General features: G+C 45.7%; 1 protein-coding gene across 1 annotated transcript in view; it reads right to left on the reverse strand.

Annotated features, from left to right (window-relative positions):
• lrrc24 (leucine rich repeat containing 24) overlaps positions 1-24,907 on the reverse strand; it is a 31,099-nt gene extending 6,192 nt beyond the window's left edge. Inside the window, exons 1-4 of the mRNA XM_059971672.1 lie at positions 24,779-24,907; positions 9,600-9,767; positions 6,963-7,241; positions 5,114-5,282 (exon numbers count right to left, since the gene is read on the reverse strand). Of these exons, the coding sequence (XP_059827655.1) occupies positions 5,114-5,282; positions 6,963-7,241; positions 9,600-9,749 (598 nt within the window). The 5' untranslated portion in view covers positions 9,750-9,767; positions 24,779-24,907. The remainder of the gene's footprint in view (positions 1-5,113; positions 5,283-6,962; positions 7,242-9,599; positions 9,768-24,778) is intronic.
• Between the last annotated feature and the right edge of the window lie 2,681 nt (positions 24,908-27,588).

A 27,588-nucleotide genomic window follows, 5' to 3' on the forward strand; every position in this document is an offset into this window, starting at 1 on the left:
AAAAGCTGAAGATGAAAAGAGGATGGCTTGTACAACAGGATAATGATCCTAAACACACCTCAAAATCCACAATGGACTACCTCAAGAGGCACAAGCTGAAGGTTTTGCCATGGCCCTCACAGTCCCCCGACCTATACACCATCGAAAATCTGTGGATAGACCTCAAAAGAGCAGTGCATACAAGACAGCCCGAGAATCTCACAGAACTAGAAGTCTTTTGCAAGGAAGAATGGATGAAAATCCCCCAAACAAGAATTGAAAGACTCTTAGCTGGCTATAGAAAACGTTTACAAGCTGTGGTACTTGCCAAAGGGGGTGTTACTAAGTACTGACCATGCAGGGCACCCAAACTTTTACTTCGAGCCCTTTTCCTTATTGTTATTTTGAAACTGTAAAAGATGGAAATTACAAAAAAACTAAAGAAATGTGTCATCTTTAACTTTATGCCTATTGGAAATCAGGCATGATTGTGTGGATAGTCAGAGGCTTTTTCCCAGGGCTGAAATAGTTGCCACAATAGGACACAGGTTTAAGATGCTGTGGAGCAGGTACAGAGGAGATGTTAGGGGTAAGTTTTTTTACTCAGAGTGGTGAGTGCGTGGAATGGGCTGAAAACAACGGTGGTGGAGGCGGATATGATAGGGTCTTTTAAGAAACTTTTGGATAGGTACATGGAGCTTAGAAAAATAGAAGGCTATAGGTAAGCCTAGTAATTTCTAAGGTTGGGACACATTCGGCACAACTTTGTGGGCTGAAGGGCCTGTATTGTGCTGTAGGTTTTCTATGTTTCTATCAGGTCATCTTTTACTTGCTTAGCTATTCAAAGTAACAGAAATTTTGACCAGGGGTGCCCAAACTTCTGCATGCCACTGTGCAACATCTACTGCATCCCCTTTATCTATCCTACTCATAATCTCCTCAAAGAATTCCAACAGGTTCGTTGGGCAAGATTTTCCCTGAAGGAAACCATGCTGACTTTGTACTATCTTGTCCTGTGTCACCGAGTACTCCATAATCTCATCCTTAACAATTGACTCTAACAATTTTCCCGACCACTGAGGTCAGGCTAACTGATCTATAATTTCCTTTCTGCTGCCTTAAAGAGTGGAGCAATGTTTTCAGTTTTCCAGTCCTCTGGAACCATGCCAAAGTCCAATGATATTTGAAAGATCATTTCAAGTGCCACCACAATCTCTAATGCTACCTCTTTCAAGATCCTAGGATGCAGTTTATCTGGTCCGGATGACTTATGTACCTTTAGGTCTTTCAGCTTTTTGAACCACCTTCTCTCTTGTAATAGTAACTGCACCCATTTCTCTTCCTTCACACATTACAACATCAGGCATACTGCTAGTGCCCTCCACAGTGAAGAATCTTCCCTGAAGGGAGTGGGACAAACAGTCCATGAGCAGGGTGGGTAAAATCCTTCATGATGGTACTGGCCCTTTTCCAGCACCTTTCTGTCTACATGTCCTTGATGGTGGGTCGGCGTGTTTCCCAATTTCGTGTGTTTCAAAAAAACCTCTGACACCCAAATCCAGCTCCTGGCCTCCAGATGTGGCTCAGCTACTACACCTGGCAGAACCGTTTCTACTGAAAGGAGATGGTGCTCATCCGCCGTGGTTGCAGTTCATCTGGAAGGAAACTCTGATCTCAAATCTCTACTGCCTTGAAGCTATACCCACTGACGGGGACGGCTTTGGGAGTAAACCCTGAGGAAAAATCCAGAGCCGCAGCCCCTAAGACAGACAGGCAACTCCTGCAACACCACTGGTGCCAAACTGTATCGGTCTCTGCTGTTCCTTTGGATTCATCAGGGGGAACCCACTGCACAGGCAGGTTTGTCATCCATATCGTACTGACCTAGTTGTGCATTATGTAGACAACTAGGACGTCCACGGCTGACCCTGACCAAAGACGGGCCTCATAAAAGTCAAGCCTTCTTCAGCTTCCTCAGAGGGTAGAGGTGTTGGTGAGCTCTTACCTACTTCCATGTTAGAAACCTCTATTCCCTGGAATACTGTTCTGCCGACCCTGCCCCTCTTTCAACCACGTTTCAGTGATAGTGAATAATACTGAATTTTTATCTGGAATCATAGAGTCTTACAATAGCACAGCCCAAAAACAGGCCCTTCAGCCCATGTAGTCCATGCTGAACCATTTAAACTGACTACTCCTGTTGACCTGCACTGGGACCATCGCCATCTATACCTTTACCGTCCATGTACTTGCTGGCAGCTCATTCCACACTCTCACCACCCACTAAGTAAAGACATTTCCCCTCATGTTCCCCTTAAACTTTTCACCTTTCACTCTTGACTCATGACCTCTAGTTGTAGTCCCACCAAACCCAAGTCTGCTTGCATTTACTCTATAATTCCTTCTGCCATTTTTCCAGCTGGTCCAGCTCCTGCTGCAAGCCATGATCTACTGAACAGTTCATCATTATACCCACTACTTGACCTATCCTTTATATCTGACCTCATCTCTCACCACTACTCTACATCCCATCCCGCTGTCAATCGGTTTAATTCCTCCTCCTCCCCCCCCCACCCCACCATTGCAACAGCACAAGCAAACCCCTCCATTGGGATATCGGACCCCTTCCAGTTCAACTGCAATGCGTCCTGCTGCACAGATCCAGCCCAGCCCCACCTCACAACTGGTCCCAGTGATCCGAGTACGTAGAGGTTAGCACAATTCAATTACAGCAGCAGTGCCGCGGGTTCAATTCCCAGCACGGTTTTAATGCTGTCTCTGTGACCATGTGAGTTTCCCCCAGCTGCTCCAGCTCCCTCCCGCACTGCAAAGGCGTACGGTTAGGAAGCTGGGGGCACACCAGAAGCACAGCAGCACTTGTGGGCTGCCCCCAGCAGAATCGTTGCTGATTTGATTTGACGCAAATGACACATTCCACTGTATGTATTGATATAAATATGACAAATAAAGACAATCTGTATCTTATATAACCATATATAACAATCACAGCACGGAAACAGGCCACCTTGGCCCTCCTAGTCCGTGCCGAAAAAATCTTTAAATACTAGAAGCCCTTTCTCCTACACCATCCTATAGCTGTGACCTGCCCTGCCCTGCTTGTGTGGAGCTCTGTGACTCTTTATCTCCTCCTATTTCAACACTCACTAGCTCACGGCACAAAAAGTAACCCAGAGTTTGCAGCCCTTGGTGGTCTTGCTCTTTAACCTTCTACCTGACCCCCCCACCCCCCACCAAGTTCACTCTTCAGGGTCTCATCCCTGCTCATGCCAAGGTCATTGGTACAAACATGGACTACCATCCTCTCCCTTCCCAAGCGTTCAGCAGCCACTCCAAGACATCCCTGCTCCCGCAGCCGGGCAGGCAATGTGACATTTGGATAGTCTCGTGTGAGGCCACTGAAATGCCTGTGTTGGGCAGCGCAGGAGCTTAGCAGTCAAAGTGATGCTTTACAGCACCAGCGATCCAGGTTCAACTTCCACTGCTGTCTGTAAGGAGTTTGTACGTTCTCCCCATGGGTCTCCTCCAAGTGCTCCAGTTCCCTCCAAAGACCTGCGGGTTAGTTGGTCAATAGATTACATGGGTGTAATTGGACAGCGTGAAATCGCCGGGCCAGAGAGGACTGTTACCATGCTGTATCACTAAATTCTCCACTTGCCACCACTATAGATTATATACCACCATACACCTACTATAGCTTGCACTGTATACACCACCATAGGTGACGGGGAGGAGGGAACTGGGGAGGGGAGGGGAGGGGAGATGAAGAAAGAAGCTGGAGGTGGGAGAGGTGAAAGGCTGAAGAAGAAAAAGTTTGATAGGAGAGGACAGTGGACTGGAAGAAAGAGAAGGAAGAGGGAGGTGAGGGTAGGCGAGAAGGAGTGAGGGGGCAGGCAAAATGGGGAAATCGAAAATGAGGGAAGGGGTGGAGGGAGAAATAACCAGAGGCAGTAGAAATCAGTGTTCATGCCATCAGGTTGGAGGCTACCCAGACAGAATATGAGGTGTTGCTCCTCCAACCTGAGTGTGGCATTTTTGTGATAGGACGGTGAAGGTGTTCGGCGTTCGGCTTCATGTGTCAGGGTACCGCGTACAGGAGTTGGGGCACCACATTACAACCGGGCAACTCGTCGGCGAGACTACACCAGGAGCATTGCTGCTGCATGTGCAGGGGATGGGGAGAGAGGCGGGGCTTGGGAGTTCTAACACTGTTCGGGGTTCTTCCGTTTCTCGTGAAGGTTTGTGAAGCCAAGTATTTGAGGTTGTATACTGTATTCATTCTCTGACAATCAATGGAACCACTGGAACCACTTGTGTTCTGGTCACCCATTATGTCATTAAGCTGGAGAGATTCACGAGGATGTTACTGAGACTGGAGGGCTTGAGCTACAAGAAGGAGCTGGATGGGCTGGGTTTTTTCCCTCCTGAAGTGAAGGAGATGCAGGGTGACCAAATAGAGGTGTATAAAATCCTGAGGGAAGAAAATATGTGACCTCTGGCAGCCTTTTTCCCCAGGGCAGGGATGTCTAAAACGAGAGAGCATAGGTTTAAAATGAGACAGAAAGACTTAAATATTGTTTCGATGTGCATGTGATAAATGAATCTGAATCTCATCACCCGGGACATGGAAAACAGGGTGCAGAGGAAATTTACCAGGGTGCTGCCTTGACTAGAGAGCATGTCTTATGAAGATTGGTTAAGTGAGCTAGGGCTTTTCTCTTTGAGTGAAGGAGGATGAGGGGTAACTTGATAGAGGAGTACAAAATGATAAGAGTCAGAGACAGAGTGGACAGCTGGAGACTTTTTCCCCAGTACCGATATGGATAATACAAGGTAACATAATTTTAAGGTGATTGGAGGAAAGTATAGGGGATGTCAGAGATGAATTCTTTACAGAGAGTGGTGGGTGCTTGGAACATCCTGCCAGGGGTGGTGGTAGAGACAGATACATTAGGGGCATTTAAGACACTCTTGGATTGGTACATGGATGATAGAAAAATGGGGGGCTAAGTGAGAGGGAAGGGTTAGATTGATCTTCGAGCAGGTTAAAAGTTGGGCACAACATTGTAATGTTCTATGTTCACTCCACACCCCCATCTAGGGACCATATTCTCACCGATCAGTCGCAGCTCCTGCAGGCTCCTCAGGGGTTGCAGGGATGCATGGTGCAGTGTATGCAAGCAGTTGTCACTCAGGTCCAGCAAGGCCAACGAGGAGAGCCCCACAAAAGCCTGTTCGTCTAAGGACTGCAGGTTGTTTTGCTGGAGATGCAGCTCCTGTAGCCTCTAAAAGCCAAAAACAGACTCTGTTGAGAAAAAAAAATTATCTTCTGGCTTCAATAAAGCAAACTGGACGTAACTCTGTGTAGGGTCTCGTCACTGATGCTGGAGGGAAGTTCACATCCAACTAGTGTGACTGAGTTTCTTTTGGGAGGGTAACAAGGAGGGTCAATAAGAGTAGCATGGTAGAAGTAGTTTACATGGAATTTGTCAAGGAATCACATCATGGGCAGATAGGGAATATACAGCACATCCAGAATTCTTTGTAAGTGGCGTCACAAGGAGATAGGGTCATAAAGAGAGCTTTTGGCACAATGGCCTTCATAAATTAGGGCACCAAGTACAGGAGATGGGATGTAGTGTTGAAGTTGTATGAGATGTTGGTGAAGCTGAATCTGGTGTATTGTATGCAGTTCTTGTCATCTACCTACAGGAAAGATATCAATAAAATTTAAGGTGGTACATAGAGCTCATATGACTAAAGGATGTTATCTCGTTTTTATTCGGATACATCTCCCTACTGTGACAGACGTAATAATGGAGGAGCTTCATTAATTCATCTGTTTTGGACTTGTTTGAATCTTGAAAAAAATATTGGAAGGAAAATTTTCAAACTTTTTCCTTACTTTTTAAAGTCAATTTTAAGCCTAACCCTCTGACAATATTGTTGCAGGACAAGATATTAAGCTGAAGGCATCTGTTTTACATATTTTGGCCTTTAGCTCTTATAGCTGGGAGGCCACTTTTGTTTAAATGGAAAGATGTTTTTCCTCCTACTCGTGCTCAATGGTTATGCGACATTATGTCATGTTTAGATTTAGAGAAGATTTGTCGTTTAATTTCTGAATCTTGTCAAGACTTTCAAACATTATGGGGACCTTTTCTGAATTACCTTCAAAACCTTCAACTCGTTTAAATTCAGATGTTGGCTATTGTTAATTTTTATTATATGAGAAGGTACTTTACCTTTTTTTCTCCTTAATAAACAGCTTCTGTTTCAGTAAGGGTTAGATCCTTTTTTTTGTAATAAATTAGTATATTTCAATATAACTATTGAATAACTTACATGAATATGGGGTAATGAGATTATCATGAACAGATATAATCTAATTGGTAGGTTTTAAAAAATCTTTTTTCACCTTTTTATATATACTTTCTTGTACTCTGTATTCTTCTATGTAGAAACTAATAAAAAATATTGGAAAGAAGGAGTGTGAGGAGGTAGTTAGCGTAATGCTCCACAGGGTCATCAGTCAGGGTTCACTTCCCACCGCCATCTGCAGGAGTTTGTATGTTCTCCCCAGAACTGAGTGTGTTTTCTACAGGTACTTCAATTATTCTCTCATATTCCAAAGAATATATTCCAGGTTAGGTCAGTGGGTTCTGGGCATGATCCCAGCCGTGTGAATTGCTTCTCTCTCTCCCCCTCCCACCTTTCCTGTGCTCTTATTTTGCCTCACTCTCCCACCCTTCTTTACCCTGGCTCATTGCTCCCGCACACCCACATTCTCCCTTGACTTCCTCTCTCCCACAATTCACACTCCCTCCCCAAACGCCTCTCTCCACTGACCCCTCTTTCCCACACCTATGCTCTCCCCTGACCCACACTCTCCTCACACCAATCTCTCCCCGACCCCTTCTCGCTCCTGACACTCAATCTCCACCTCCTCCCCACCCGCAATGTACCTGAAGTTCGTGGAAGGTGAAGCCTGCCAGCCGGCTGATTTGATTGGCTGCCAAGTACAGGACCCGAAGGTGCCCCAGCCCCTGGAAGATGCTGCGGTCGAGCTGCTGGATCCGGTTGCCATTGAGGGCAAGCTCCACCAGGGAGCACTGCTGAGTCAGGGCTCCTGCCTCAATGGTGTCCAGGCTGTTGTTCTGGATGTAGAGGTTCTGGAGCTTGGTAAGATGGGAAAAGTCCTTCCGGCTGATGCGAGTGATATTATTGTCTTGCAAGAATATGGTCTGAAGAAATCGAAGTAGATAAAATGTTCCTTTTAATTATTTGTTCACGGGAGTAGGCCATTGTTAGCTATTGACCATGCCAGTGACCCTGGACTGAGAGGCTGATCTGCTATCAAACCAAATACATTTCTGTGTAACACACACAAAGTGCTGCAGGAACTCAGCACTGGTAGAGTCACACGATAGCACAGGGTTAATATTATATCTTACAGCACCAGCCATCAGAAAACTGCGGTTCAATTCCTGCCACTGCCAGTAAGGAGCTTATATGCTCTCTCCACAGCTGCTTAGGTCTCCGCCGGATGCTCCAGTATCCTCCCACATTCCAAAGGCTCAGGGTTAGGAGGAGGGAGGGGCACAAGGCTAGAAACCCATCTCATAAAAACCCAGAGATAGAGAAATGGCAACAGACTTCATCCCAGCAAGAGGAAGGATACACTAGGCTGAGAAATGGCAGATGGAGTTCAACCCAGATAAGTGTAAAGAGGTTCATTTTGGTAGGTCAGATATGATGGCAGAATATACTATTAATGGTAAGACTCTTGGCAGTGTGGAGGATCACAGAGATCTTGGGGTCTGAGTCCATAGGACACTCAAAGCAGCTGTGTAGGTTGACTCAGTGGTTAAGAAGGCGTAGGGTGTGCTGGCCTTCATCAATCACGGAATTGAATTTAGGAGCTGAGATGTAATGTTGCAGCTATATAGGACCCTGGTCAGACCCCACTTGGGAGTACTGTGCTCAGTTCTGGTTGCCTCACTGCAGGAAGGATGTGGAAGCCATAGAAAGGGTGCAGAGGAGATTTACAAGGATGTTGCCTGGATTGGGGAGCATGCCTTATGAGAATAGGTTGAGTGAACTCGGCCTTTTCTTCTTGGAGCGAAGGAGGATGAGAGGTGACCTGATAGAGGTGCATAAGATGATGGGAGGCAATGATCGTGTGGATGGTCAGAGGCTTTTTCCCAGGGCTGAAATGGTTGCCACAGGAGGACACAGGTTTAAGGTGCTGGGGAGTAGGTACAGAGGAGATGTCAGGGGTAAGTTTTTTACTCAGAGAGTGGTGAGTGTGTGAAATGGGCTGCCAGCAACGGTGGTGGAGGTGGAAATGATAGGGTCTTTTAAGAGACTTTTGGATAGGTACGTGGAGCTTAGAAAAATAGGGGACTATAGGTAAGCCTGGTAATTTCTAAGGTAGGGACTTATTTGGCACAGCTTTGTGGGCCAAAAGGCCTGTACTGTGCTGTGGGTTTTCTATGTTTCTAAGAAGGAGAAGAAAATCACTCAGTCCCCTACGCTCCAATGGAAAGTTGTCCCAACCTGACCAAGCTCTCTCCCTTGAGTCCTGGCAAATCTCTGCACTCTTTCCACCCTAATAAGAACATAAGAAATAGCAGCAGGAGTCGGCCATCTGGCCCATTGATCCTGCTCTACATCATGGCTGAACTGCCCATGGACTCATCTCCACCTACTTGTCTTTTCCCAATCACCCTTAACCCCTCTACTATGCAAAAATCTATCCAACGTCTGAAATATAGTTACTGAGGTTGCCTCAACTGCTTCATTGGGCAGAGAATTCACCAGGTTCACCAGCCTCTGGGAAAAGCAGTTCCTCCTCATCTCCATCCTAAATCTACTCCCCTGAACCTTGAGGCTATGTCCCATTGTTTTTGTCTTATCTATCAGAAGAAACAACTTTCCTGCCTCTATCTTATCTATCCCTTTCATAATTTTATATGTTTCTCCAAGATCTCCTCTCATTCTTCTGAATTCCAGTGAGTACAGTCCAGATGACTTAATCTCTCCTCATAGTCTAATCCCCTCATCTCTGGAATCAACCTGGTGAACCTCCTCTGCACCACCTCCAAAGCCAGTATATCCTTCCTCAAGTAAGGAGACCAAAACTGCACACAGTACTCCAGGTGTGGCTTCACCAGTACCCTGTATAGTTGCAGCATAACCTCTCTGCTCTTAAATTCAATCCCTCTAGCAAAGAAGGCCAACATTCCACTTGCCTCTTAATAGCCTGCTGTACCTGCAAACCAACCTTTTGTGATTCAGGCACATGCAGTCCCAAGTCCCTCTGCACAGCAGCATACTGCAACTTTTTTTTAAATAATAATCTGCTCTTTCATTTTTCCTTCCAAAGTGGATGACCTTGCATTTACCAGCATTGTACTCCATCTGCCAGACCCTTGCCCACTCACTTAACCTATCTATATCTCTCTGCAGATTCTCTGTATCTCCTGCACAATTTGCTTTTCCACACAATTTAGTGTCATCAACAAATTTAGATACACTACACTCAGTCTGCTCTTCCAGGTCATTAATGGCAGGGCGCATCACTCACCTCAGGACCTTACCTGGGTAAAAGCAGGGATATTGGTTGGAACTGCCGTCAAACCCAGAGATCCACATTCCACTGTGGTACTGTAGCAGCGGCATCCCGCGAGGCAGCCCCAGGACCCGAAGACCTGGACACCGAGTAATACAAGTGTGGTGACGAAATCCATTCAGTCAGAGTATTGAGCCTGAGTGAAAAATTAACAGCTGAGTTCTCCAACTTCCATGTAGATAGAGGTGAACAACAGGACTAGAGGGATCGATTGAGTGGATAGCCAGAAATCTTTCTCCCAAGGGTGCAAATGGCATTATTTTAAGGTGCTTACAGGGGTATGGGGGGGGGGGTTGTCATCAGAGCTAGTATTTTTTTAAAAAAACAACAAAAGTGGTGGGTGCGTGGAACACCTCGCCAGGGGTTATGGAGGAGGCAGACACTTCAGAGGCCTTTAAAACAAAAACTTCTTAGATAGGCACACTGGTGATAGAAAAACGGAGAGCTACGTGGGAGGGAAGCATTAGATTGATCTTCAAGTAGGTTACAAGCACAACATTGTGGGCCAAAGGGCCTGTACTGTGCTGTACTGCCCTATCTTTCTATAATAAACCTGATTCTGACACCCCAGGCCCTCCAAGGCGACCAGAACTTTGTCATGGTTTGCAGGCTTGCGAGCCTCAGTGACCCTGACAGCTATGCTGGCTGGAATCGTGGCTTTATACTTTGGCTCTTGGTAGGGTCACCCCTGCCAAACATGTCAAAGGGCAGAGGCCAGAGTAAGAGTGATCCACTTGTCCTCTAGGTTTGGGGGTTCAGCTCAGGGCTAACAACCCTGATGGGTAAAACAAAACTGTTATGGAAACAGCAATGAAAAACCCTTCTACATCTGACTGTGACAGTATTCCTGAGTCTGCACCTGGGACTTGCATGGCTGACAGGAGTGAAAACCGAGAGGAAGCTACAGACTCAATGAAGGAAGCCCTGAACACTGCCAGAGACGGAGGACCTACATTGCCTCCGTCTCTGGCAGTGGAGAATGAACGCCAGCTGTGTAATGGGCAGTAGGTAAGTAAGTGATATCCCAGGCAGGACGCTGAGAAAGTTGGAGATTGCCTTCAGGAGGGTTTGGAGATTTTGGTATCCCCAGTCAATTCCCCATCTCTGGGTCTCTGGCAATGGGCTGACTTTCCATCTCTCCTGCACATTGCTCTCAACGCCCTTCGTTACAGCGTGTGACCAATTAACCTGGACATCTTTGGAACGTGGGAGGAAACCGGAGCACCTGGAGGAGGACTGTGCAGATTTCTCCTTACAGATTGCTGTTGAATTGAACTTGACACTGTTATAGCATCACACTAACTGCTGCACGCTGTGCCACCCAAAGATAAAACTCAGTCAAAATTAAATAGAAAAATGAATCTCTCTGCAGATTTTCTTTCAAAGGAACTTTCACCTTTCCATGTATCCAGCTCCTGACTTGAAGGAAGCATTACAAAAATTGGTACATTGGATTATTAACTTTGACATCTTGAGCAGAAACTTATGTTGTTCTTTCCATCCTCCACTAGATTAATTTATCGAATACACTCACGATCATGTTACCCTTTGGTATTCTCTCTGATGGGGATGAGGTGATTTACACTTCTAATTCTGTCTGCTGGTTTCACACATTTTTGTTCCTGCATGTCCAAACTGTCACTGCAACACCCTCTTTCTGAATGTCAGATTTAATAAGCAGTGTTATCACACAAACCATCACCAGGTTTGATAAGTTTCTCACGTAGTGCAAATCAATTTTATTTCGTCGGACAGCATAAACATTGATTTCTCCAACTTCCTGTAATTTCTCCCCCTCCCCCCTCTCTTTCTCCATTCCTCATTCTGGTTCCCCTCTCACCATTTCTCTTCTCCTCACCTCCCTCTGGTTCCCCTCCTCCTTCATTACCTCCCATGGTCCACTCTCCTCTCCTATCAGGTTTCTTCTTGTTCAGCTCTTTATCTTTTCCACCTATCACCTCCCAGCTTCTTACATCATCCCCCCCTCCTCCTCTCTCACCTAAACACTTTCCCCTTCACTTGGTCTCACCTATCACCTGGCAGGTTGTCCTGCTTCCTCTCCCTCCACCCCCTTATTCTGGCTGCTTTCTTTCTGATCGTGATGAAGGGTCTCAGCCTGAAATATCGGCTGTTTATTCCCAGCACTGATGCTGCCTGACCTGCTGAGTTCCTCCAGCATTTTGTGCATGGATATCCTTCTCTGTATATCCAAGTCTCCAAAATGCTCCAATGCCATCTGCCCTTAACACCGTATCCGGCAGTGCATTCCAGGAACCCACCACTCAAGTTCAAGTTTATTCAACATCATACAGTGAAAACGAAACAATGTTCCTCTAGGACCAAGGTGGTGCAAAACACAACACCTAGATCTCTCACATAGAGCACTTAAAATAATATTAACAGGTAATACTGTGGATGTGCAAGTTGACATAAAGTACGTTTGACATTTTGCTAAATGTACAACAGTATAATGCTACAGGCACTGTCATTAAAATGTGTACAGAGTGATAGCAGGGTGTTCGGAAGCCTCACTGCCTGGGGGAAGACGTTTTTAACCCAGCCTGACAGTCCTTGTTCTAATTCTGTGGTACCTTCTGCCTGATAGTAGGAGATTGAAGAGGTTGTGTGTCCCTGACAATGTACTCTCTGTTTTAAAAAAAACCTGTCCCACACATCTCCTTTGTACTTTCCCCCTCTCACCTTAAATACACGCCTGCTAGCTTTCAACAGTTTAATCCTGGGGAAGAGATACAGGCCGTCTACTCTAGTTATGCCTTTCATAATTATATAAACCTCTATTGAATTTTCCCTCAGCCTCTGCCACTCAGGAGAGGCAACCTCTCCTCCAAATGTCCTTCAAACCAGGCAGCCTCCTTGTAAACATCATCTCCACATCCTTCCTATAATGAGACAACCAGAAATAAAGCCAATATTCTAAATGGAGCAGAACCAGAGTATTTTTAAAGTTATAACATTGACTTTTGAACTCAATGACTTGACTAATGAAGGCACTGAGTCAGCGGTGAGAAAGGTAAATGCAATGTTAGCATTCACTTCAAGAGGACTAGAATACAAGAGGATGTAATGCTGAGGCTTTAAAAAGGCATTGGTTCGACCACACTCAGAGTATGCAAGCAGTTTTGGGCCCCTTATCTAAGAAAAAGATGTGTGAGTATTGGAAAGGGTCCAGAGGAGGTTTACAAGAATGATCCCATGAATGGTAGGATTAATGAGGAGCATTTGATAGCACTGGGCCTGTACTCAGTGGAGTAAGAAAAATGAGGAGGGGGGGAAAATCTACCGAATATCAAAAGGCCCAGATAGAGTGGATGTGGAGAGGGTGTATACAATAGTGAGAAAGTAGGGCCACAAGGCACAGCCTCAGAATTCAAGGACATCCCTTTAGAACAGAGACAAGGAGGAATTTTTTTTAGCCAAAGGATGGTGAATCTGTGGAATTCATTGCCACAGATGGATGTGGAGGCCAAGTCATTGGGAAAGCAGAGGTTGATAGCTTCTTGATTAGTAAGGATGTCAAAGGATACAGGGAGAAAACAGGAAAATGTGGGGGGAAGAGGGTAGTAGATCAGTCATGATGGAACAGATGTAACGGGCCGAATGGCTTAATTTTGAAGTTTTAAGCATGCCGCTTTTAGGGGGCACATACCTGGAGCATAAGATCCCTCAGTCCATTAACATTCAAGGATTCCACCATCAACTCGCTTTCCACTGGGTTTCCCAAAGTGCACTGTTGGTTCACCGGGGATTAATATGAAGTGCACAATGGGTCAGTGAATGCGTTGGCTGAATGGCCTGTTCTCTTGCCGTGCAATTCAAAGACAAAAATAAACCTTATGTCATTCCAGGCACTACCACTCTCTGTGCAAAAGCAAGGCCTATATTAACCACACTCCTCTCACGAGAATTGGATTCATACTGCACAGAAATCGTACGGTGTGTTGGCCTTCATTAGTCAAAGGGATCGAGAGGTAATGTTTCAGCTCTATAAAACTCCGGTTAGACCACATTTGGATTATTATGTTCAGTTCTGCTTGCCTCCCTATAGGAAGGATAAGGAAGCTTTAGAGAGGTGCAGAGGAGATACAGCAGGATACTTGCTGCCTGGATTGGAGAGCAGGGCTTATGAGGACTGACTGAATGAGCGAGGGCTTTTCTCTTTGGAGTGAAGGAGGCTGAGAGTTGACTTGATAGAGGTGTACAAGATGATAAAAGGCATAGAGAGAGTGGGCAGCTGGAGACTTTTACCCAATGCAGAAATGGCTAATATGAGAGGGCATAATTTTTAAGATGATTGGAGGAAATTATAGGGAGCAGGGGAACGATAGAGGTTGGATTATGTTCTTTTTACATGGAGAGTGGTTGGTGTGTGGATCTCACTGCCAGAGGTGATGGTAGAGGCAGATACATTAGGGACATTTAAGAAATTTAGACACATGGATGATAGAAAAATGGAGGCTATGTGGGAAGGGAGGGGATAGCTTGATCTTGGAGTAGGTTAAAAAGATAGCATAACATTGCGGGTCGAAGGGCTGTGCTTTACTGCTCAATGTTACTATAGGACCATCCACTCTACCCTCATTTTTTGGCTGCAAAACGACATTACATTTCATATAAAACAGTGAAATTAATCCAGATTCTGATTTGTTTTGGTGTGTAGCCTTGCCTACCCCAGCAATTGAAGTGTCTGACTCGGACTGAACCAACCCACACTACAAAGGGTATGTGTACCAAAGCGAGCTGACAGATTGGCCCCTGATCCATTTTCTGTAAATCCACGACTGTGCCTATCTCTGCCTCCTTCACCCATGTCCCCACTCCCCACCCCACCATCAGAGACCCTTGAAACTTGCCTGGACCTCCCTCCTCTGGGAGAGTCTGACACCTCTCCCTGTACTGGCCCTTCTTGAAACACCCTGAACTTTGATCAATTGCTCCCTCACACCCAATAATGAAAGATCAGCTTTATTTGTCACATGTACTTTAAAAACACACAGTGAAATGCATTGATTTTGTTAATGACCAATGCAGTCTGAGGATGTGCTGGGGGCAGTCTGCAAGTGTCACCACACTTCCAGCACCAACATAGCATGCCCACGACTTACTAACCATGACCTGAAGCCTGTGGACTGAGGGAGGAAAGCGGAGCTCCCAGAGGAAATCCACACGGTCACGGGGAGTATGTACAAACCTTGTTACAGATAGCAGCTGGAATTGAACCCCAAATTTCTGATCACTGGCACAGTACAGCTTTATGCTAACAGATTTGGAACTGTGCAGCACGTACCACGAGGAGAAAAATTTTTAAAAAGTATAGTCTGCTTGCCTGTTCCTTGTGGGAGAACTTTCCCCTCTCGCCCAGCCCTATGGATTGTCTGGATATTGATGGTTTTGTTCTGGCAGGCTCTGCCAGCAGTACAGCACCTCGCCCTGTCTCAAAGTCCAGGCCCGTCACACCATGCAGTGCTGAGACAGAGGGCTCAGTGTCTGCTCAGTTCCACAGGGACTCGTCTGATCTCAGTGTTCAGTGTTACTGACAAACAACCGGCAGGATCGAATGGCAGCTCACGTCTCTCACCCACCTCTCCTCTCCACATTTGCCCTGCCCTCCCCCCACTCAACAATCGTGCTCCCCCTCCCCAATCACCCGCCACACCCTTCCCCTCCTCAATCGCCCGTCCCTATCGCCCTACCCTACCCTCCTCAATCACCCTCCCCTATCGCCCTACCCTCCTCTTCACTATCCCCCTCTCCCTCCCCTACCCTCCACAGTCTCTGAAGACCAATGCTAAACAATCTAGAACAGCTTCTTCACCACACCTTGTTCCAATTCCAACCTCACTCCTTCCGAACGCTCTGCTCTCCGCTCCCTCTGCACCAATCCCAACCCCACTATAAAACATGCTGATAAGGGGGGGAGCTGTTGTAGTCTGGCGTACTTACCTCTATCTGGCTGAGGCACAGCGACAACTCTCTAATACCTCCTCTTATTTACCCCTTGATCATGACCCCATTAAGGAGCACCAGGTCACTGTCTCCTATACCATCACCAACCTCATCAGTTCTGGGGATCTCCCATCCACTGCCACCAACCTCATAGTTCCCACACCTCGCACTTCCCATTTCTACCTCCAACCCAAGATCCACAAACCTGCCTGTCCAGGTAGACCCATTGTCTCAGCTTGCTCCTACCTCATCGAAATCATTTCTGCATACCTTGACACTGTTTTATCCCCCCTTGTTCAATCCCTTCCCACCTATGTTCATGACACTTCTCACGCTTTGAATTTTTAAAATGATTTTAAGTTCCCTGGTCCCCACCGCCTTATTTTCACCATGGACATCCAGTCCCTATATACCTCCATCCCCCGCCCAGACGGTCGCAAATCTCTTCGCTTCTTTTTTGATTTCATACCTAACCAATTCCTCTCTATCACCACTCTCCTCCGTCTAGCGGAATTAGTTCTTACTCTCAATAATTTCTCCTTTGGCTCCTCCCACTTCCTCCAAACCAAGGGTGTAGCAATGGGCACCCGTGTGGGTCCCAGTTATGCCTGCTATTTTGTTGGCTTTGTGGAATAGTCCATGTTCCAAGCCTATACGGGTATCCGTCCCTCTCTTTTCCTTCGCTACATCAATGACTGCACGCATGCTGAGCTCATTGACTTCATTAACTTTGCCTCCAACTTTCACCCTGCCCTCAAATTTACCTGGTCTATTTCTGACACTTCCCTCCCCTTTCTTGATCTTTCTGTCTCCATCTCTGGAGACGGCATATCTACTGTAAGCCTACAGTCTCTCACAGCTACCTGGACTATTCCTCTTCCTACCCTGTCTCTTGCAAAAATGCTATCCCCTTCTCACAATTCCTCCATCTCCACCGCATCTGCTCTCAGGATGAGGCTTTTCATTCCAGGTCGGAGGAGATGTCTTCCTTTTTTAAACAAAGGGGCTTCCCTTCGTCCACCATCAACTCTGCTCTCAAACGCATCTCTCCCATTTCCCGCACATCTGCCCTCTCCCCATCCGCCCACCACCCCACTCGGGATAGGGTTCCCCTTGTCCTCACCTAACACCCCACCAGCCTCCGGATCCAACGTATAATTCTCCATAACTTCCACCACCTCCAACGGGATCCCACTACCAAGCACATCTTTCCCTCACCCCCTCTTTCTGCTTTCCACAGGGATCGCTCCCTATGCGACTCCCTTGTCCATTCATTTCCCCCCCCCCCCCCCATCTCTTCCCACCGATCTCCCTCCTGGAACTTATCCTTGCAAGTGGAACAAGTGCTACACCTGCCCTTACACTTCCTCCCTCACCACCATTCAGGGCACCAGACAGTCCTTCCAGGTGAGGTGACATTTCACCTGTGAGTCGGCTGGTGTGGTATACTGCGTCCAGTGCTCCCGGTATGGCCTTTTATATATTGGTGAGACCTGACACTGACTGGGAGACTGTTTCGCTGAACACCTACGCTCTGTCCGCCAGAGAAAGCAGGATCTCGCAGTGGCCACACATTTTAATTCCACGTCCCATTCCCATTCTGATATGTCTATCCATGGCTTCTTCTACTGTCAAGATGAAGCCACACTCAGGTTGGAGGAACAACACCTTATATACCGGCTGGGTAGCCTCTAACCTGATGGCATGAACATTGACTTCTCTAACTTCCGTTAATGCCCCTCCCCTTCTTACCCCATCCCTGACAATATTTAGTTTTTTTCTCTCTATCTGCCCATCACTCTGCCTGTTCTCCATCTCCTTCTGGTGTTCCCCTCCCCCTTTCTTTCTCCCGAGGCCTCCCGTCCCATGATCCTCCCCCTTCTCCAGCTCTGTATCACTTTCACCAATCACCTGTCTGGCTCTCAGCTTCACCCCACCCCCTCCGGTCTTCTCCTATCATTTTGCATTTCCCCCTCCCCCTCCTACTTTCAAATCTCTTACTATCTTTCCTTTCAGTTAATCCTGATGAAGGGTCTCGGAGCTATAGATGCTGCCTGGCCTGTTCCACCAGCATTTTGTGTGTGTTGCTTGAATTTCCAGCATCTGTAAATTTCCTCCTGTTTGCCTTAGAACAGCTTCTTTCCCTCTGGCATCAGATTTCTGAACATTTGAACACTCCCTCCCTATTTCTCCTTTGCCGTGTTAGTTACTTTCGTAAATACTGTCATTTTTATTTCTTTGCACTGTACTGCTATCACACGAAAAACAAGCTTAATGACAGAGGTGATAAATGACAGTAAATGATAGTAACCCTGACCAAGCATCGCATCCATCCCCCCCCTTCCCTTAACCTGTTCACTCTTCCCCATATATCCGCTACCCTCACCCTTGCCTCTTCTGTTCCTCTCCTTCCTCTCCTCTCTTATGCTGCATCAGTCATAGAAAAGTACAACATAGAAACAGGCCCTTTGTCCCATCTAGTCCATGCTGAACCATTTAAACACCCTACTCCCATTGACCTGCACTCATACTCCAACCATCCATGTACCAAACTTCTCTAAAACGTTGAAATCAAGCTCACATGCACCACTTGTGCTGGCAGCTCATTCCACACTCTCACCACCCTCCGAGTGAAAACTTCCCTTCATGTTCCCCTTTGACATTTCACCTTTCACCCATGACCTCTAGCTGCAGTCCCACCCAAACTCAGTGGAAAAAGGCTGCTTGCATTTACTCTGTCTATACCTTCATAATTTTCTATATCTTTATCAAATCACCTCTCAATTTTCTACATTTGAAGGAATAAAGTCCTATTCAATCTTTCCTTATAACTCAGGTCCTCCAGTCCCAGCAACATCTTTGCAAATTTTCTTAGAGCTTTATCAACCTTATTTACATCTTTTCTGTCGGTATGTGACCATAAATGCACATAATTCTCCAAATTAGGCCTCCACACCTGTTCTCCTTCTTCCCTGCTTCTCTATCCCCTTTCCCTCCGTCCCACCCAACACACAAAACATTTCCCCCCGCTCTCCCTATCTATCTAACTTAAACATTAGTTTTATTTGTTACATGTACATTGAACATACAGCAAAAATACACTGTTTGTGTCAATAACCAACAGTCCAAGAATGTGCTGGGGGCAGCCGGCAAGACTCGCCTTGCTTCTGGGTCAACGTGACATGCCCACAATGCACTGACCCTAACCTGTACATCTTTGGGAGGAAACTGGAGCACCCATAAATGTTGTAATGTGAGTATTATTAAAAGTAAGTTAATACTAATTGGGGAGCTGTTGGTAGTAAGAGGCGGGATCTGGGGTTGGCGGGGTCTTTACTTACGCTTTTTTTACTCCCAGTATGCATTGTATATAGTTCCTCCACCCAGGCCGCACGAGGTACCGGGAAGCCTCTGTATTGTAAATATCGTTTGCCGTCCCAGATAAAGATGCTCTTTTGGCCATCAAGTTGTCGAGTGGTCTTTTTGTAAAGTAGAAGCTACCACAAGAAGGAATCCATATGGCCTTGGGGGAATCTACAAACTTCTTATAGATTGAACCTGGGTCGGCTGTGCAGTCAAGTGTTGTGCTAACTGCTACCATGCCACCCCAAGGTGCCACTCCCTCCCTACTCCACTACCAGCCCACACCCATTTACCACTCTCTTGCTCTCTCTCCCACTCCCTATTTCCAGTCATAGAACATTCTACAACCCTTTCCCTTTATTTCTCCCACTTCTACTGAACCCAACCACTCTCCTTTCTCTGCTGAATATTAAAATGTCCAGATGGAGCTAACGTTTCCAATCGTGGAAGAGTCAAGGACCAAAGGGCACAGCATCAGAATAGAGGGACGTCCCTCAAGAACAGAGATGAGGAGGAATTTATTTTGCCAGAGGGTGGTGAATCTGTGGAATTCGTTTCCACAGACAGCTGTTGAGGCCAAGTTATTTGGTGTATTTAAAGCAGAGGTTGATGGGTTCTTCATTAGTAAGAGTGTCAAAGATTACAGGGTGAAGGCTGGATAATGGGGCTGTGAGGGATAATAAGTAAATACAGAGTAAATAACTGTCCAGACTGCTCAGTAAAGCAGCCAACATAATCAAAGACTCTCCCCACAGCTAATATTCTCTCTCCTACTTCCTCCCATCAGACAGGAGAGTTCAGTGCTGGGACAAGTGAAGTTGAGTGAAGCTATCCACTTTGGTTCAAGAGCCTGATGGTTGAGGGATGAAAACTGTTCCTGAAGCTGGTGGTGTGAGCCCTGAGGTTCCTGTGCCACCTTCCTGATGGCAGCAGCAAGAAGAGAGCATGACCTGGGCTGTGGGGCTCCTCATCCTAAACTGGATTCTTCATCTCACAATCTACCTCATAATGATCTTGCATTTGATCGTTCACCAAACAGTGCCGATAGCTTCAACACTTCATTCTGCTACTCTTCTGCCTCAAAGCAGTGTGAAATAATCTGATCTGTATGAACAATATGCAAGAAACATAGAAAATAGGTGCAGGAGTAGGCCATTTGGCCCTTCGAGCCTGCACCGCCATTCAGTATGATCATGGCTGATCATCCAACTCAGAACCTTGTACCTGCTTTTTCTCCATACCCCCTGATCAAGCTTCTGACCGCATCTAAGTACATGCGACAATAATAGACCAATTCCAATAATTTCATGTGTTACCACAGCCGGGGTGCTCTGAATGTCAATAGGCAGTTGATGAACAAGGAGATTGAAAGTGCCGGTCCCAGAGCAAAGTCCCAGAAGGACCCGTCAAAGGAAAACACTCGTAGGTTTGAGTTGACAGGCTGAGACTCCCCTTTCAAACGGCTCATGTACAGAAGAGTAGAGCAGTTTTCCTGTGACAGGCTCCATTGGGAGCTGAATGTTATCAGCACCAGCTGGGAGAGTGTGTCTAATAAATTCAAGATTGTTTAATATCATTTCCAGTAGAAAAGAACAAAATCATTACTCCAGGTCCAAAGCAGTAGAAAAAAAAGTAAGATAGGAACTCAATAATCATAATAAAAACAATAAATATTATATATTAGTCTGCCCATAAAGTAACTCTAGGCACAGGAGTGTCTATACATAAGGCAACAGACAGGAAGTGATAAAGTAGAGGTGGATTGGTGGGTGGAGGTGTTGATCGGCCTTACTGATTGGGAAAGTAACTGTTTTGAGTCTGGAGGTCCTGGTGTGGATGCTGCATAGGCTCTTCCCTGATGGACGTAGGACAAACAGTCCATAAGCAGGGTGTTACCGGCCCTTTTCCTGCACCTGTGTGTATACATGTTCTTGATGGCGGGCAGGCAGCTAGATCAACGCCTTTCCCTCAAGACTGCTCTGATGGTTCTTTAACTACCTCACCCGCCACTCTAGAGCTCTGCTCCCTTCACCTTCCAGTCTTTCTTTAACATTAACTTTATTCATCATTGAATAATAGAGAAATGTAATACTTCCATCAATCACCAACACGTAGAGACTCTAAACTGCACTGAGAAGCAGTGGGATCTTTGTATAAAACACAAAGGACCCTGGAGGTGGCAGCACAGATAGATAAAACCTTCATTAGCCAGGCATACCTGAGGACCTCCTTTTAAGGATGGTTTAGAGATGTCTAAGGATTGTCAAAGGTAGGTGTTTTTTTTTTAAAAAAAACACAGAGTGGTGGGAGCCTGGAATGCACAGTCAGGGCTGGTGGTCGAGGCAGATAGATTAGGGACATTTAAGAAACTCAGAATCAGAATCAGGTTTATTATCACCGGCACGTGACATAAAATTTGTTAACTTGGCAACAGCAGATCAATGCAATACATAATCCAGCAGAGAAAAATAATAAATAAACAAGCAAATCAATTACAGTATACATATATTGAATAGATTTGAATAAACACGCAAAACAAAAATACTGTATATTTAAAAAAAGTGAGGTAGTGTCCAAAGATTCAATGTCCATTTAGGGATTGGCTGGCAGAGGGGAAGAAGCTGTTCCTGAATCGTTGAGTGTGTGCCTTCAGGCTTCTGTACCTCCTACTGATGGTAACAGTGAGAAAACGGCATCCCCTGGGGGCTGCAGATTCTTAATAATGGATGATGTCTTTCTGAGACACCACTCCCTGAAAATGTCATGGATACTTTGTAGGCTAGTGCCCAAGATGGAGCTGACTAGATTTACAACCCTCTGCAGCTTCTTTTAGTCCTGTGGAGTAGCCCCTCCATACCGGACAATGCTGCAGCCTGTCAGAATGCTCTCCATGGTACAACTATAGAAGTTTTTGAATGTATTTGCTGGCATGCCATATCTCTTCAAATTCCTAATAAAGTATAGCTGCTGTCTTGCCTTCTTTATAACTACATTGATATGATGGGACCAGGTTAGATCCTCAGCGATCTTGACACCCAGAAACTTGAAACTGCTCACTCTCTCCACTTCTGATCCCTCTATGAGGATTGGTATGCATTCCTTCGTCTTACCCTTCCTGAAGTCCACAATCAGCTCTTTCATCTTACTAACGTTGAGTGCCAGGTTGTTGCTGTGACACCACTCCACTAGTTGGCATATCTCACTCCTGTACACCCTCTCATCACCACCTAAGATTCTACCAACAATGGTTATATTGTCAGCAAATTTATAGATGGTATTTGAGCTATGCCTATCCACACAGTCATGTGTATACAGAGAGTAGAGCAGTGGGTGAAGCACACACCCCTGAGGTGCGCCAGTGTTGATCATCAGCAAGGAGGATACATTATCACCAATATGTACAGACTGTGATCTTCCAGTTAAGAAGTTGAGGATCCAATTGCAGAAGAAGGTCCAAAGACTCAGGTTCTGCAACCTCTCAATCAGGATTGTGGGAATGATGGTATTAAATGCTGAGCTATAGTCGATAAGTTGAGCTGATTATTGACTTCAGGAGGAGGAAACCAGAAGTTCATGAGCCAGTCCTCATCAGGGGATAAGAGGTGGAGAGGGTTAGCAACTTTAAATTCCTTGGTGTTATCATTTCAGAGGATCTGTTCAGGGTTCAGAATGTGCATGCCATTACAAAGAAATCACAGCGCCTCTACTTATAAGTTAGTAAAGATTTAATATGTCATCTAAAACTTTGACAAACTTTTATGGAAGTGCAGTGGAGAGGATACTGACTGGTTACATTGTGGTCTGGTGTGGAAACATCAATGCCCTTGAATGGAAAATCCTACAAATAGTAGTGGATGCGGCCCAGTCCATCACGGTAAAGGCCTCCCCACCGAGCACATCGACATGGAGCATTGTTGCAGGAAAGCAGCATCCATCATCAGGAACCCCCACCACCCAGCCCATGCTTCTCCTGTCACTGTTGCCATCAGGAAGGAGGTACAGAAGCCTCAAGTCTTACACCACCAGGTTCAGGACCAATTATCACTCTACAACCATCAGGCACTCAAACTGGAGGTGATAACTTCACTCAAGTTCACTTGCCCTATCATTGAAATGGCCCCACAAACAATGGACTCACTTTCAAGGACAAGACATTCACTGCTTATTTGGTATTATTATTGTTTCTTTGTGTTAACTGTGAATGTCCACAAGAAAATGCATCTCAGGCTGTATATCGTGACAAATATGTGCTTAGATAATAAATTTACTTTGAGCTTTGGTACTTGGAATTTCCGGTCCTTGTGCATAAAATAATTCCACACCCTGTACTTGTCGCATTCCCACTGTCTGCAAACTGCGTATTCCGTCTCCTCAGCAGTGACAATCCATACACTCCGGGTTTGGAACGCCCCATGTGTTACATGGAGACAGCTCCCATCACCTGCTCACATATTGTCAATAATCCCTATACCAGGAATTTTTCCATATTCTGTACACAGCACATTGTCATGTCCTAAATCTGGGGCATTCCCACTACCTGTACAGGGAATGTTCAAAAGATTTCCCTGAGATATTCCTACACAAAACCCTGTGCACCCCTCATACAAACTCTTCTCCCTCCTGCCATCTGGGAAAAGGCTCCAAAGCATTCGGGCTCTCATGACCAGACTATGTAACACTTTCTTCCCCCAAGCTATCAGACTCAATACCCAGAGCCTGGACTGACACCTTGCCCTATTGTCCTGTTTATTATTTATTGTAATGCCTGCACTGTTTTGTGCACTTTATGCAGTCCAGTGTAGGTCTGTAGACTAGTGTAGCTTTCTCTGTTTTTTTATTATTACATAGTTCAGTCTAAGTTTTTGTACAGTGTCATGTAACACCATGGTCCTGAAAAACGCTGTCTCATTTTTACTATGTACTGTACCAGCAGTTATGGTCGAAATGACAATGAAGTTGACGACTTGAAATACACTCACCGGCCACTTTATTAGATACACCTGTTCATTAATACAAATATATCTCATCAACCAATCATGTGGCAGCAACTCAATGCATTAAACCATGCAGACATGGTCAAGAGGTTCAGTTGTTCAGACCAACCATCAGAATAGGGGGAAGAAATGTGATCCAAGTGAATCTGACGGTGAAATGAGTGGTGTAAGTATCTCAGAAACTGCTGATCTCCCGTGATTTTCACACGACAGTCTCTAGGGTTCACAGAGAATGTTGCGAAGAAACATCCAGTGAGCGTCAGCTCTAAGGTAATGAAAGAGTTCAGAGGAGAGTGGCCAGACTGGTTCAAGCTGACGGGAAGGCGATAGAAACTAAAATAACCTGCCGTTACAACAGTGGAGCATCTCTGAACGCACGACACTTCGAACCTTGAAGTGGATGGGCTACAGCAGCATCACAGGAGGTACCTAACAGTGGTCACTGAGTGTATAACACAGCGTGGAATATTCCCACACCCAACACATGGAAAATTCCCTGCGCCCAGTGCAGGAAGTTTTACCATGGGATACACCCTCGCCCCGTACACGAAGCGGTCCACAGTTACATCTACCAGCCGCAGAGCCGGTCCCCTGTGCAGAACACACGCATAGCGCGCCCGAATCAGACGCACTCTCGGTGTGTGAACAGTTTATTTGTAATTCAGCCTAAACACACCGTGGACGTCGGTGGGTGACTGCACTGCTGTGGGGCCTTTGAACCAAACAAGAGTTGCATGCAGTTAAACGCACTGCCCGATGTCCCGGACCCTGGGTGTGAACTGCCAGGCTGCATTGTGTTAGCATGCGAAGCGCGCACAGCCCTTACCTGAACCGCTGTCCGGGGCTCTGCCTTCTCGTTAATCAGCTGCAGCGCCCATTATGTCTCGGGGCCGGTCACTGGCTCCATTCTCTCCGTCCATCGCATTAACTCTCCCTACCGCACCAACACCCCCCCCCCCCCTCTCTTCATGCCACCAAACATCCCGCCTCCCCCTCTCTGTGATTGGCGGACGCCCGTGGCAATCTCCTTCGTCGCTGCCTACTGTAGGCTCCCGCGCTGACGTCACACAGCCCGCACCTCGCGAAGAAGGTGACGGTTGCCAAGCAACCCCTCTGCGACCGAGGAAGGGAGATGGCTTCCGGCAAGTTTCATCCCTCTTCATTTATCTATTGCCCATGGGCTATGTCCTTACCCATAGCACTGAAACAGCTGTCGGACTCTGTGGCTGTCAACAAAACCTCTCTCTCAATGTCGCAAAAACAAAGGAGCTGGTTGTGGATTGCAGGAGGAATGGAGACAGGCTCACCCCTATTGACATCAATGGTTCTGGGGTTGAGAGGGTGAACAGCTTTAAGTTCCTCGGCATAAACATCACCGAGGACCTCATCTGGTCTGTACAACAGCACCTCTGTTACCTCAGACAGGTGAAGAGTTTGGTCCCCAAATCCCAAAAAATTTCTACAGGGGCACGATTGAGAGCAACCTGACTGGCTGCATCATTGCCTGGTATGGAAACTGTACCTCCCTCAGTCGCAGGACTCTGCAGAGAGTGGTGCGGACAGCTCAGTGCATCTGTAGTTGTGAACTTCCCACTATTAAGGTTAACTTGCAGGTTGAGTTGGTGGTGAGGAAGGCAAATGCCATGTTAGCATTCACCTCAAAAGATCTAGAATACAAGAGCAAGGATGTGATGCTGAAGCTTTATAAGGCACTGGTGAGGCCTCACCTTGAGTATTGTGAAAGTTTTGGGCCCGCCAGCTTAGAAAAGATGTGCTGGCGTTGGAGAGGGTCCAGAAGAAGTTCACAATGATGATTCCAGGAATGAAAGGGTTATCATACAAGGAACATTTGATGATTCTGGGTCTGTACTCGCTAGAATTCAGAAGGATGAGGGGGGATCTCATTGAAACCTTTTGAATGTTGAAAGGCCTAGACAGAGTAGATGTGGAAAGGATGTTTCCCATGGTGGGAGAGTCCAGGACAAGAGGACACAGCCTCAGGAAAGAGGGGCGCCCTTTCAAACAGAGATGCGGAGAAATTTCTGGAGCCAAAGGGTGGTGCCTTTGTGGAATTTGTTGCCGCATGCAGCTGTGGAGGCCAGGCCATTTGGTGTATTTAAGGCAGATATTGACAGGTTCTTGATTGGACATGGCATCAAAGGTTACGGGGAGAAGGCCGGGAACTGGGGTTGAGGAGGAGATAGAAAAAAGGATCAACCACGATTGAATGGTGGACCAGACTCGATTGGCTAGATGGCCTAATTCTGCTCTATGTCTTATGTTCTTTACAAAGGCAGGTGTGTGAAAAGGGTCTGAAGGATCATTGGTGACCTGTCACCCCAACCACAAACTGCTCCAGCCACTACCATCTGGGAATCAGTACCACAGCATGAAAGCCAGGACCAACAGGCTCCAGGACAGCTTCTTCCACCAGGCCATCAGACTGATTAACTCACGCTGATGCCACTATATTTCTATGTTATATTGTCTATCCTGTTGTACATAATATTTATTATAAATTGTGTTTGCACATTTAGACGGAGATGTAACATAAAGATATTTACTCATGTAAGTAATGAAATCAATTCATTTCAATTTATTGTCATCATACATGTATGTTTAAAGTTCAAAGTGAATTTATTATCAAAGTACATTTACATTACTATAGACAACCCTGAGATTCATTTTCATGCGGACATTCACAGTAAAAACAAGAAACACAGTAGAAACAACAGGGCGGACAACAACCAATGTGCAAAAAAATCCCAGCAAACTGCAAATACAAAAACAGAGGAAGTAAAAAAGAAATAATAATGATAACCACTCACTTAGATAACCACAATGTAGTTACAGAGGAGTAGAAAGGATGTCTCAAGGACATGCAAGGATGTCAAGAACAGCTGATAATAGATTCTGTAACTAAATCAAGTCTGGAGGAAAATCAGAGATCTATCATGTTGTTATATTGACTACCAAAAGGCATTTGACTCTGTCCAACTCTATGGTTAATAGAGTTAATATATACAATGCCTATAAAAAGTATTCACACACACCCCCGCATTGGAAGTTTTCATGTTCCAGTGTTTTTCACATTGAATCACAATGGATTTAATTTGGCTTTTTTGACACTGATTAACAGAAAAAGATTTTTGTGTCAAAGTGAAAGATTTCTACAAAATTAGCAGATTTCTAAATTCTTTACGAATATAAAACACAAAATAATTGATTGCATAAGTATTCACCCCCTTCAAGTCAATATTTAGTAGATGCACCTTTGGCAGCAATTACAGCCATGAGTTTGTGTAGTTAGGTCTCTATCAGCTTTGCAATTCTGGACACTACATTTTTCCCCATTCTTTACAAAAATGCTCAAGCTCTGTCAGATCACATAGGGATTGTGAGTGAACAGTCCTTTCAAATCCAGACACAAATTCTCAATTGGATTGAGGTCTGGACTCTGACGTGGCCACTCCTAGAAATTATCTTTCTTGTCTTTAAGCTTTGGCTTTATGCTTGGGGTCATTGTCTTGCTGAAAAACAAATCTTCTCCCAAGTTGCAATTCTTTTGCAGACTGCATCAGATTTTCCTCCAGGGTTTCCCTATATTTTGTTGAATTCATTTGAACTTCGACCTTC

The sequence above is a fragment of the Hypanus sabinus genome, chromosome 6 (genome assembly GCF_030144855.1).
Source record: "Hypanus sabinus isolate sHypSab1 chromosome 6, sHypSab1.hap1, whole genome shotgun sequence".
In the NCBI taxonomy this organism is placed as follows: Eukaryota; Metazoa; Chordata; class Chondrichthyes; order Myliobatiformes; family Dasyatidae; genus Hypanus; species Hypanus sabinus.